Source organism: Brachyhypopomus gauderio, chromosome 8 (genome assembly GCF_052324685.1).
Source record: "Brachyhypopomus gauderio isolate BG-103 chromosome 8, BGAUD_0.2, whole genome shotgun sequence".
Classification (NCBI taxonomy): domain Eukaryota; kingdom Metazoa; phylum Chordata; class Actinopteri; order Gymnotiformes; family Hypopomidae; genus Brachyhypopomus; species Brachyhypopomus gauderio.
In genome coordinates, this window is record NC_135218.1 from 12,967,217 (window position 1) to 12,980,556 (window position 13,340).

General features: G+C 42.9%; 1 protein-coding gene across 2 annotated transcripts; it reads left to right on the forward strand.

The window, feature by feature from the left end:
• The first annotated feature begins 4,305 nt into the window (after nt 1-4,305).
• On the forward strand, nt 4,306-13,106 carry atf7b (activating transcription factor 7b). 2 transcript variants are annotated; one of them, XM_077014624.1, is made up of 12 exons: nt 4,306-4,707; nt 5,634-5,717; nt 6,037-6,133; nt 6,917-7,047; nt 7,203-7,361; nt 8,701-8,855; nt 9,581-9,674; nt 9,771-9,890; nt 10,089-10,184; nt 10,594-10,782; nt 10,884-10,986; nt 11,170-13,106. In XM_077014624.1, exons 2-12 carry the CDS (start codon nt 5,670-5,672, stop codon nt 11,355-11,357), a joined length of 1,380 nt encoding a protein of 459 aa, XP_076870739.1. In that variant the 5' UTR covers nt 4,306-4,707; nt 5,634-5,669; the 3' UTR covers nt 11,358-13,106. The 2 variants fall into 2 exon arrangements, with proteins under 2 accessions (XP_076870739.1, XP_076870740.1); XM_077014625.1 differs by lacking the exon at nt 4,306-4,707 and adding an exon at nt 4,718-5,162.
• Nucleotides 13,107-13,340: the final 234 nt, after the last annotated feature.

Sequence of the window (13,340 nt, forward strand, 5' to 3'; positions counted from 1 at the left end):
ATTAAAGACTGATTTAAACTCAGGGAGAGGCAGAACTGGAAGACTTTGTCAGGATTCAGGGAGAAGTATGAATCGCCTGAAGGAGCAAGGTGAGCACTTGTGAAGTGGGTGGTTTTTAATCGCTGTGTCGTCTGCTTCGTCATGTGCCATCGAGTGTTTTCAGAGACCGGACGCGGCCGTGGAAGAGGTCGGGATGCATCTCCTGTGTCGTCGTGCTAGAAAACGATGTAATGAAATGATGACCGTGCTGTTTTCAGTTATGAGGAAGTGATTGAACGTCTTCCCTGCTTGTTTGAGCTCTAACATAAATGGCTTATGCTGATCAGGTGATTTGTGTTGGGTTTGCGATTATTCATATTTTGTCCTCTGCTGTAATATAGTGATGAATATGGAGATGGGTGTGACTAATGCTTGCTCTCATATCATATGTCAAGTCTAACTGTGATTGAGCCAGTACATGTGTTTTTGAATGGGTATAAAATATGTAAAGTACAGTATGCCTGTACGTTGTTGCCTAGTAACTGCCTGTGTGCGTGTACCAGTGTAGCATAACTGTGATGTGTACCCTACTGTGTCGGCCAGTCTCATGGATTAGATGATGGATAAGGGGCATAACTCTTGAAGGGACGATTGGGTGAGAAATTGGACGCTTGCAGCTTTTCATCTTGCATCAATGAGTCAAGCACAGCATCTTTGTGTCTAACATTTTTGCTCCTTTTAGTTTTGTGCTGAAGCTATGAAGTAAATGTACCCAACAAGTAATGGATGTCTGTCTTAACCAGAACTCCATTTGAGGGAAATATATATATATATATATATATATATATATATGCCCAAATCTTAAAGCCCTCGTCTCCAGCTACATCCAGTGATGTACAGTTGATTAAGTCTAGGACACAGTATGACTTGGTTATCAGAACTTTACATGGCAGGTCTATAAAGCTCTAGTGTTGAGGGCAGCTTTCTTGGAACAACTGGACACCCCTTTTCATTAGCATATAATCATTTTATTGCCAGTTGCTAAGAAACCTACCGGTAGTTGCTTAAAACTGACCAAACATGTGCATGGTGGCCTGACCTGGTTTGCAGAAACATGGGTGTAGTAGATTGGAGTGTTTTACAGAGGGCCATCTTTTGTTTGTTTTGCTGGGTGAAAAGTCCCTAACCACCTGAAGAATTTTGACATCTGGCTAAGATCCTTCTTGTAAGTGGCTAATGGTTAGAAGCAATCACTTGCCTGTTTCAGCATGAGTAGGAAATCTGTGGTAATGTACAAGACTACACAAATTGTCTAGTTCCTATGCATTCTGGAACGAATCAATTTATTGTACAATATAGATTTATGATGCAAAAATCATTAGAAGCTTCAAGCTGTCTTGCAGTCCACAAGCTTGACCTAGCACTGTGCCAACAAATTGGCAGTTTGTTTGATGCAGATATTTCAGATGTTTTGGAGTACATGGGGGCCCGAAGTTCCAGCCTACCAGAAGCAGATGCTGAATTTGTTCTGGGAAGCCAGAACGTGTGAATGGATGTTGTACTTTTACTTTGAACTTAAGTTTGTAAATATGGGTTATCGATGCCTTTTTGCAAATTTGTTTATTTAAAAAAAAAAAAGATTTCTTAAGGTTTTTAAGTGTATCAAGATTTCGGGCTGTTTACAGAACATTTCTGCTGAGGGAATCATGTCATCCTCATAGCTCTAATTTCAGTACAAAACTAAAGAAGCTAACAAACACTAAATGTGTTTGCTGATTTGACTACATTGGTGGTAAATTTACACATTTTTATTTCTTAGCAAACCTTTAAGAGGGACTCATTGGTGTTTGTCTGCAAGTACGAATGCTTGCATCTAATCACTTTGTCTCTGGCTTCTGTGTGAAATGCAATTTTTATCTTTTCCTAATGAATTCAGATAATTAATTTCTTAGTTACTAAATGTATTTGAATGTGTTCATATGTTTCGACAGTATCAAGTGTTACTCATTGTCCCCATGCCTTTCAAACATGTGTATGTTTATCGTTTTGTCATTGTTGTACATGTATACATGATTTGTGCACAAATCCAGACCAAAGTTGAATAAGCAGAGAGACAATCTCAGGAAGTGCTGTTTACACACAGTAACTCCCCTCCCTTATCTCACATGCCACCCTTGGGCCGTGCTGTTGTCAAGTTATTGATGTTTATCTGATAAGTTTAATAGATTGACATGGACTGAATCATGTGTGCATTTGTGTGGTTTTGAATGTTACTAAAAAAAATCGACTTTGACATGTAACCTTCTGAAGGTAATTAAATGTGTCCTAATAACTTTTTCCTCTGAGATTTGTAACAAGTCTGAGATTTTGACCTTGTCCTACCCTGTTCCCCATCCCTTTTTTTTTCCTTGTATATTTATTTTATCCTCCAATATAGTCAGTTTGTTTCCTTAAATTCTTGTCTTTGATCCTTTTGCCCTAGCATGCGCGAGTGGATGAAAGGGTTTTATATGATTTATCATTTTGCAGTAGGCGGTGGTTAGTGGCTCCTCTCACATTATGGGTAGAGAATGTGCTGCTTAATAATCAATGAGCCTGTTTATAATTTTAATACTGTTTTAATTATTTTTATCTTCAGTTTGTAGTATTGTAAAATTAAATGAACTAATTTGTTTAAATGTATGTTCTGTGTGCTATAAGCGTTTTAGGAATTACCTTGAGACTTGGTTTCCAGTAACGATACCACTCGAAGCAGAAAGGACCCCCTGCCCCCCAACACACACACACACTTAGGGTTTGAGTGTGAATGGTCAGCGACTAATGAGTGTTTTAATCAGCATTGTAGATGTCTAAAGAAAAACCTGTAAAAGGTATTGGGAGGGTGGTGAAATAAATATAAAATTATCTGCATTTTCTTTGTTTTTCTATTTTTGCAACCTTGAACTTCACCCCAACGCACATACTGTACGAGTTGTCGGGGCTTTTGTGTACTGACGACATGGAACTGGTATTCTACATGAGTATTGACATGTTTAGATTGCAGTTGTGTAAAATGTTGAGGGTAGTCCCTACTTTTTACATGTTTCAGGACCAGACTATTTAATTTAACTTTCCACTTAATTATCTGAGCAGTGCTTGCAATTTTGGGTTTGGTGTTCTTGTGAAAGTTGGAGGCCTGCACTCCTGCTTGAGGTATACATCGCCATACCACAACGTGAGCCAATTGTACTACTTGATTACCTGTCATGTTTGTATTTTGTTTTACATTTGACAACAGTAAGATTAGGGTTTTAGGGCATCTACTGCTAAACTCGTGCATACTGTTTCTAATCCAGTTGGTGTATTACCTCTACATATCTCATGCATAACATTTCTAATCCAGTTGGTGTATTACTTCAACATGCCTCTTATGTAACGTTTCTAATCCGGTTGCTGTATTACCTCGACGTGCCTCTCGCGTAACGTTTCTAATCCGGTTGCTGTATTCAACATGCCTCTTGTGTAACGTTTCTAATCCGGTTGCTGTATTACCTCGACGTGCCTCTCGCGTAACGTTTCTAATCCGGTTGCTGTATTACCTCGACGTGCCTCTCGTGTAACGTTTCTAATCCGGTTGCTGTATTACCTCGACGTGCCTCTTACGTAACGTTTCTAATCCGCTTGCTGTATTATCTCGACGTGCCTCTTACATAACGTTTCTAATCCGCTTGCTGTATTACCTCGACGTGCCTCTCGTGTAACGATTCTAATCCGGTTGCTGTATTACCTTGACGTGCCTCTCGCGTAACGTTTCTAATCCGCTTGCTGTATTGTGTAACGTTTCTAATCTGCTTGCTGTATTACCTCTACGTGCCTCTTACGTAACGTTTCTAATCCGCTTGCTGTATTACCTCGACGTGCCTCTTACGTAACGTTTCTAATCCGCTTGCTGTATTACCTCGACGTGCCTCTTACGTAACGTTTCTAATCCGGTTGTTGTATTACCTCGACGTGCCTCTTACGTAACGTTTCTGATCCTGTTGCTGTATTACCTCGACGTGCCTCTTACGTAACGTTTCTAATCCGGTTGTTGTATTACCTCGACGTGCCTCTTACGTAACGTTTCTAATCCGGTTGCTGTATTACCTCGACGTGCCTCTCGCGTAACGTTTCTAATCCGGTTGCTGTATTACCTCGACGTGCCTCTTACGTAACGTTTCTAATCCGGTTGCTGTATTACCTCGACGTGCCTCTTACGTAACGTTTCTAATCCGGTTGCTGTATTACCTCGACGTGCCTCGCGTAACGTTTCTAATCCGGTTGCTGTATTACCTTGATGTGCCTCTCGCGTAACGTTTCTAATCCGGTTGCTGCATTACCTTGATGTGCCTCTCACGTAACATTTCTATTCCGGTTGCTGTATTACCTCGACGTGCCTCTTGCGTAACGTTTCTAATCCGGTTGCTGTATTACCTCGACGTGCCTCTCACATAACGTTTCTAATCCGCTTGCTGTATTACCTCGACGGGCCTCTTACGTAACGTTTCTAATCCGCTTGCTGTATTACCTCGACGTGCCTCTTACGTAACGTTTCTAATCCGGTTGTTGTATTACCTCGACGTGCCTCTTACGTAACGTTTCTAATCCGGTTGCTGTATTACCTCAACGTATCGCGAGGTTGTTATTGGGATGCAGGAGTTCCAAAGGTGGCGGCGGAGTGAGCGAGTGATAGAGAGGGAGGAGCAGGGGGTAAGTTTGTAAACACCAATACTTGCACGGGATCAGCTGCGGGGACACAGCAGTGTTTTTAATCCCGTCTGGATAGCGCATTTCTTTCCTTTTTACATCGGCAGCCCCGCCAACTCTCAATGTCAGCACAAGCGGCGGTGTCATCGTAGGAGCTGCGCGTTAGCATTAGCTCGTTAGCCCCAGCTAGCAGGACCAACCGCTAACATTTGGGTCAGACAGGCGTTGTTTATGTTCCAGCTGACCGCCACAGCTAGCTGGCCAGCTACTTGTGAACATCTTAATGTCCACGCGTGTCTTCAGTAGTTTATTTCTGGTCATGTTGCCACATCACGGGACGTTTTCACAGCGATATTTTTGAGCGTGCGAGTGTGTAGCTACAAGATACAACTACAGCCAGCGCTGCTAGCGGGCAAGCTAACGTTAGCTAGCAAATGTCGTCAGGTCATCCTGCCCGGGTAAGACAACCTACATGCCCATGTTGCTCATATAAATTTGTACAAACAGTTGAAATTTTCATTTTTTAATATGAAGGAGAGCCTTGGTTAACGGATACCGATCCCCCTCATGAAATGCGGGTGTGATACGACACAGCTAGCATCTTACTGTAGTGCATCCTGAAGCGGAAACGTGATGTGCGCCGATATATGTTATAAAACTCTTTAGATAAAACGAGAGCGACTTGTGTTTAGTGGCGCTACAATAACCGTCGTTTTGCATGCAAGGCAAATGTAAACGTAGGTGTTGTCAAGTGTGATACTTCATAAAACATTAAGGCAACATATGACAGTTTGCACTGGAGCAAATGTTTTTTTCAGTTCTCAACGTGGGGCCTTTTTGGAGGGTTTGGAAGACATTCCGCTGGATTAACTCAGTTTGGTGAAGTCCGATCAGATTACGTGAAGTGTGACTGTTTATTTTCTGGACAGCGTCGTAGAAGTGAAACCAGAACCATTTGATGTAAAATGGGGGACGATCGACCTTTCGTTTGCTCTGCCCCAGGCTGTGGACAGGTAAGTGTTTCTCAAGTCTCTGTCTAGCTAGCTCTTCTTTTCCGTCTCCCTTTCTTTACAAACGAGCCCTTATTCAGCCTCAACTGAGATTGAGGATATGGTTGTAGATTTTCTAACAGTTCAGTGCTAAAGAAAATGGTTGAGTCATTTTTTTGGTGTGTTTTCTAACAGCGTCACCATTAAAGGATGTTAATGTGGTTAATCCAAGTACATTCCTTTTTGTTGTCAGTGTGATTGTGAAAAACACATGATGCCATGTGCCTGTTATTGAGGGTAGTGGTAACTAAATGTAATTTTATCTCTGGCTTTCTTGTTTTAGCGATTTACCAATGAAGATCATCTGGCAGTACATAAACACAAGCACGAGATGACTTTGAAGTTTGGACAGGCTCGGACTGACACAGTCATTATTGCAGGTGTGGTTGATGTATACAGTTTTAAACTGCAGTTGGTTACTTTTAATCTTTAATATATATATATTTTTTCATTATGTAGGGTTTTGTGTGTGGTTAGTTTACATTGCATCATATCCTGGACACTTTGATAGAATCTGTACACTTGCTTATTCATCCAATTGTCTAATCAGCCAGTCGTGTGGCGGCAGTGCAATGCATAAAACCATGCAGACGTAAGCCAAGATCTTAAGTTAATGTTTCACCTCAGACATCAGAATGGGGAAAATTAGCTCTGAGTGGCTTTGACTGGAATTGTTGCTTGGTGGGCTGGTTTGAGTACTTCCGAAACTGCTGATTGCTTGGAATTTTCATATTCAGCAGTCTACAGTTTACAGAGAATTGACCAGAGAATCCAGTAAACTGCATGGATGAAATGAGTTGTTGATGAAAAGGGTCAGAGGAGAATTGCTAGATTGGTCAAGGTTGATGGGAAGACTGCAGTATCTCAAATAACCAAATGATCTGTACTGTGCGGATGAGCAGAGCATTGCAGAACATAGGCCTACAGCATTGAGCATAGGCAAAAATATCGGCTTCCACACCAGTCAGCCCAGAACAAGAACCTAAGGCCACAATTTACTAATTTAAATATCACCTCCTAATAAGGTGGCTGGTGAATGAATGCTGGCTTCAGAAATATGGCCGGGATTCTCTGTTTGTGTACGCTTTTGTATTGCAACACTTTCCTGTGTGGGCTAGGGTGGAGTCTGTTCTGCTGGTACTGATGCTGTATGTCTGCTACAGATCAGACGCCAACTCCCACCCGGTTCCTGAAGAACTGTGAGGAGGTGGGTTTGTTCAGTGAGCTCGATGGCTCCTTTGAGCAGGAGCTCCGCAAAACCCAGGAGGACGAAGAGAGGAGAGTCAAAACTACAGTGAGTCACAAAGTAAACACAGTAGTGCACAGTTCTTTGCTTAAAAAAAAAAGTGTATACCTGTATACAGTATTTGATGGCACTTCTGGGCTGAGCTGATCCCTGTTCAGTTATTAGATATAGATTTTGACCAGTATACTATCCTGCTTTCTCAGCTTTCTGCTCTGCAAACGTCCTCTGAGATGAAGGAAAGGGAAGGACCACTGGAGATTGACTCCTCCCCTCCTGACAGCCCTTCATCTACTTCTAGCATGTCTGAGAGCAAAGACTCTGTGACCATGGTGAAGGAGCCTGTTTCCATACGCAACAACAAGGTAAGCTCAGCGGTCAGGGCGTCTGACGTTGGGTGTTGGAGGTCATGGGTTGTATCTTGCGATCTTATAAATCATACCATTGCTGGAGGTGTGATCCCAGTCTGCTCTCCTCCAGCTCACGCGCCCCCAAGAGCTGTACTCCAGCTCACGCGCCCCCAGGAGCTGTACTCCAGCTCACGCGCCCCCAGGAGCTGTACTCCAGCTCACGCGCCCCCAGGAGCTGTACTCCAGCTCACGCGCCCCCAGGAGCTGTACTCCAGCTCACGCGCCCCCAGGAGCTGTACTCCAGCTCACGCGCCCCCAGGAGCTGTACTCCAGCTCACGCGCCCCCAGGAGCTGTACTCCAGCTCACGCGCCCCCAGGAGCTGTACTCCAGCTCACGCATCCCAAGAGCTGTACTCCAGCTCACGCGCCTTCATGCCGCTTGGTACATGACCGCATTAGTGTTAAAGAAAGACGAGACAAACTGTTTGTGGGTCTTGTTATGACTTGTTGGACCATTCTTGCATCCTAATATGGATGATAAATGTCTTTTTGTTTAAAGAACAATTGTCTCTTGGCCTACTATAATAAGCAAGTTAGTCAAAATAGACAAAAAAAAATTTTTTTAAATAGCTTCCAAGTCCAGTAATAAATGTTCATTAAGGTTATAACCTGTCCCTCCTGTTGATTTCACTGAAGATGCACTGCAAATCATTTTGTAAACTATTACATGTGAGCTTAACAGCTTTTCATATTAAATCATGTTGTACAATGTATTGTCTTTCCTCTACAATGGGTTTACATTTACTTTACATTTGGTGACATTCCTTCAAATAGGAACTATGCAAAATATGCAGACAAGTCGTAGTTGCTAAGTAACCATACAGATTTTTAGTTCAGTGATTCATGAACAGGACACTGTGAAATAGTGCCTGGGATGTTTTAGTTCAGCCATTTTTCAATTTCTCCGTCCCCAAGTTTGGCTAACTGCTGAAGGACAAGGTGCTAATGCTCTAACAGGCCTGAGTGTGCGCGAGTCATCTCCTAACCTCCCAGGCGCTGCTGTGCTGTTTTTCCAGAAGGACCTTAGTGATTTTGGTTTTAGACATTTAGGCATATGGTGTTTCTGACCCGTAGCGCGGCTTGCTTACCAGGTCACAACGATGTTGCTGAGGAGTTGTTTTTCATTATTTTTAACCTACTGCAGGGGCTTTTTTTTCTTTTTTCATTTACCAAATATTGAATTAAATGTAATTTGAACTCGTGCTGACTGATAACTGAGAAAGCATTTTTGCTTTGTTAAATGGCTGTGTAGATTTGTGTAATGTGGTAAAACTCCTTGTATGTTTTTTTAAAGGACATGCCCCCACGCACAGCAGCAAACGCTGCGCCTACGCCTACTATAGTGCGACCAGGGTCCCTCCCCCTTCACCTAGGATACGACTCCATGAACCCGACTCAGCCCTCCCCCACGTCCGTCATCACCAGAACCCCTCCCTCCAACAGGCTGAGGTACAGCACATGCCGCACAGTGGAACTCTGGTCCTCAAGGTGGTGACGAGTGGCGGTCTGCAGGGGACACCTTTATTTAAGAAACACGAGACTCCACTTAATTAGCTCCCAGGAGAGTGGCCTAACGTGGGCACAAAATGGGGGGAAACAGTATTAAAGGGATATAAGATAGATAGATACTTTATTGATCCCAGAGGGAAATTCCTGAAATGTATACATACTTATCAGTGATGTTCGTTATCAGCATCAAGATGGACAAAAGGTTCAGAAATAGTTCTGATCTGAAGCTGCCAAGACCTAGTGGCGTAGTGGAGGGTGCCTCCCTTCCTGGAATTAATTCGCGAAATCTGTTATGCTGTTTTTGAGTGGTATAGAGCTGGGTGATCTAGGGGTGGATATAAAAAGCTCCTGAGAACATGGAACACAGAAGGTTACGCTGGCGATTTAGTGTCGGTCATTTAGACTCATGAACGAAAACACACCAAGCATGGTTTTGCATCACGCAGTACCATTTACTTTCTTGATAATTGTAGAGGTATGACTTTTAATTACATAATACTGCTCCCATGATAATGACTTAGCACTTGTAAATTATTTTCTTCATTACAATCTAGCTATTTTCTGTAAACGCTAGTAACCAGTGTGATGCATTGATTGTTAAAAACGATACGTGTTTGTGCCTATTGAAGTAAGGAAGTGTGTGTGTGTGGTCTCGTCTCCCACAGCTCCCCCTCGGCTCCCTTTCCCATGATGATGCAACTTCCAAATGGTCAGACTGTTCCTCTGCTACCCAGCCCTGGACAAACGTCAGTAATATCGGTAAGTGAGATGCACACATGCTCAACTTGTGACCCCGTTTGGCTTGTGTGCTGGTGGTGTGAAGATGTGTGTGCATGTTCTTTTGTATGCATGTAGTTGGCCAGGTCATCAAATACGGTGCCCAACATCCCTGGGATTCCAGGCCCTCCTATTGGTGGAAACAGCAGTGGCTCCTCCTCTCCATCTGGATACGGATCACATAATGAAGCCAAGATGGTGAGAACAACACATGCGTACACACCCACACGCATCTAAATATACACATTTTAAATTACCATTTTAATTTATAAACTGTGTATTGATTATTGCTATTAGGAAAGTAAAGCTTTGTTGATGTTTCTACAGGCTGCTGTAATGTGACAATGTACTGTCCCTCAGTATTTTGATGTTTATGAAGATTTTGTCTCCATCTAGAGGTTAAAGGCAGCATTGTCACCACAAAGTGTTAGTGGATTAACACCAACCCACAAAACTGAACCTAGTGAGACACTTTCACCAGCTCAACCACAGGTACACACACACACACACATTCATACTTAAATGAACACATGTACTTATTCAGAAATGTGTGTACGGACAGGTATAGTGTTACTGAGTGGGCACTGACGGAAGTAGTCCATACTGTTTAGGCACACTGTACATCAGTAACTCCATAAAAGCAGGTTTGTGCTTTTCCTGCACATCAGTATTGCTATAAAGGAAGTTTCAGGCTTTTCCTATACATCCATAATGTACTAAAGACAGATTTTGCTTTTTCCTGTACGTCAGTAGTTTTATAAATGCAGTTTGGGGCTTTTCCTATAAATCCATAATATTATAAATGCAGGTTTGGGCTTTTCCTGTAAACTGCTGTGATTTTGATGCTTGTTGGCGCAATGGTGCATTGCTGGCATGTTCTGACCCATAATTGTGTCCCTAGGTTTCGCCGGCACCACCGAGGGGTGGGCGCAGGCGTCGGGCAGCAGAGACGGAACCGGATGAGCGGCGGCGGCGCTTCCTGGAGCGAAACCGAGCTGCCGCGTACCGATGCCGGCAGAAGCGCAAAGTGTGGGTGAACGCGCTGGAGAAGCGGGCCGAGGAGCTGGCCACCTCTAATGTCTCACTGACGGTGAGAGCCACATCGGCCCACAACAAAGGACAGGAAATGGACCCTACTGCCTGTGTTAACATCTTGTTGTGTGTGTGTGTGTGTGTGTGCCCGCACAATAGAATGAAGTGTCCCTGTTGAGAACCGAAGTGACACGTTTGAAAGAACTGCTGCTCACTCACAAGGACTGCCCTGTTACTGCCATGCAGAAAAAAGCCTACCTAGGTAAGATGACCATTACGTGCTGACCACCTGTCAGTACATCATTTCGGTGCTCCCATACATCACCCCAGACCTGGATGACTCGCTAATCAGCTTACCATGCCACCTTGCTGTCCATCCACTAGCAATCCCTCTCCTCTGTGTGTCTGTGTCATTCACTATTCGGTTCCCCCTCTCCTCCTACAGCCGCAGGAGTGGACGAGAGCTCCGTGTCGGCCCTGGTCCTGCCAGTCTCGGTCCCCGCCCCCGTATCCGTGAACGGTTTGAGTGTACGAGCGGCGGAGGCCGTGGCCGTCCTGGCTGGGATGGGCTCTGGCCAGTGGAGTGGTTCGTCTGGAGACATGCCCTCCCAATCACAGCCCACTTCCAGATGATGACCATATGGCTCGACCAATGAGAACTGGGTATCTGTTCTGATAAGGTGGGCCTATCAAAGAAGTCTGATGTCAGCTCTTCTTCCCTGGAACTTTTCGTCACAGTGTCTTTGTACATGCTCTCTGTCTGTGACCAATGGGATCATCACTATTACCTGGTCATTATCCTGCCCGCTTCCCCCCCTCATCCCCTCCCCCGAGAGTGTGACCTGTCGCATGATGTCGCTGGCAGACATACCCAGATTAGGACGCACTGCAGTAGAAACCTGATTTATCATGTCATTGATGTCTCACACACACACATACATACATACACACACACACGCGTGTGCACACGCATATCCATGAACCTTCATGTTCAGAGCACTTCAGCATGTCTACACACTGATGTGCTTCAGTGATTTCCATGTTTTGTTGTTTGCAGGTGTTTGTCGGTTTATTTTTTTAATCAGTTCTCTAAAATATCTGTTTTCTTTCGCTTTCCTAAATGTTTGACTGCATGATCAAGACCACATCAGATAGATGAGTGCTACATTATGCAGACACTTTTGGCACTTTCCTTCTTTCTTTCTGTCTCTTCTTTCTTATTTGTTTACTCTGCTTCTTTTCCTCAGTGTCTTGGTAAAAACAAACAAACTCAAGTCATGTCTCTCAGGTCTCTTGCTTTGTGGCTGTGGGCTGAATGTGGATATTATTTGCCTCTTATTAGAGTAACTGAAAGCCACAGACTGGGATTGTCTGGAGAGAAGAATAAGAGCAATATATTTTTATATTTGAATGTCATTGTGGGTCTGTTTTACAGTCTGTATTTGAGATGTACGGGTAGCATAACCACAAGTGTGTAATTGCTTTTATCATTAAGAAAAAAATTGATGTGTTGAATCACATTTTATTTCCTCATCAGCAAAGCCAAGAAAAGTCCTTTACTCTAGAGGTTGAACCCAAATGTTTCAGGATATTTTGCCTCAAAAGTGGGAACACATGCGTGAGAATACATACATACATACATACATACACACACACACACACACACACACCAAAATGAGCCCACTGCTTGCATTTCATTGATAGGTTCTGTACATGTGTATTATTAATATGTACTGTACATGTGTATGAATGTCAGGGTTCTTTAAAATGGTTGATGCTTTTACCATATATGAGCACATTTCTTATTATGGGGTGATTATCATAATCAGAATGCCTATTACAAGTGTATATGTTTTATTAAAAATGGGAAGGATTAGCAGATCCTCCCCATTGAATGTTTGTGATTGACTGACTGTATATGGCTTGTTTAGTGACTGAAACCCCCACCCAATATCAAACCTTCCTGTGTTTTAATAATCATTTGAAGAATTGCTAATCACTTTTTCAGTGGTTATGTTTAATGCCTGGGTAAAGTTCCCCTCTGAATGCTTACTTTTGTTCAGAATATTTTCCTCTAACTGGCTTTTTTTGACTGTTACTGGTGTGCATCACTTCCAGTGTCAGGCTCGGTGACGTCTGCTTGATCTCGTCTGGCGGTGTGTTTTCTCCCATGCTGCAGTGCTTTGTGAACCAAGAGCTTTTCTCAGTGCACGTCACTAATTGATCTAAACATGTGTAACTGGTCAGGCAACCCTTTAACTAGAGCTGTAAATATCCGTAAATATAAAATTCGCATATATGTCCATTGCCGTCTGTACTATATTAATTAAATGAAATGGTCCTGAAGATATATTGTAATAATTAAACATTAATGGAATTCAAGAGTGTGGTGAATTGGGGTGAACATTGGTGGACTTTTTTGTTTTTGGACAAACCTTATAAAGTAATAATTTTATATGAAGGCAATGATTTTTCTTTTCACTTGAATGTAATTAACTTTGTTTCATTTAAGAATTATAGGTGAAATGTTACATGTGACAGTTTGAAAACTTTTGCTGTTCTATGGCAAATTTGTGGATAAACATTTAAGCAGCAGAATCAGTCTGTGATTGAGCA

What these genes read in the sequence shown, in the direction of transcription:
- atf7b (XM_077014624.1), top strand. Translation starts at nt 5,670, where the DNA reads ATGGGGGACGATCGACCTTTCGTTTGCTCTGCCCCAGGCTGTGGACAG. An exon ending in AGAGGAGAGTCAAAACTACA is followed by an intron (nt 7,048 to 7,202) that starts GTGAGTCACAAA and finishes CTGCTTTCTCAG; the next exon opens with CTTTCTGCTCTGCAAACGTC. An exon ending in GACAAACGTCAGTAATATCG is followed by an intron (nt 9,675 to 9,770) that starts GTAAGTGAGATG and finishes GTATGCATGTAG; the next exon opens with TTGGCCAGGTCATCAAATAC.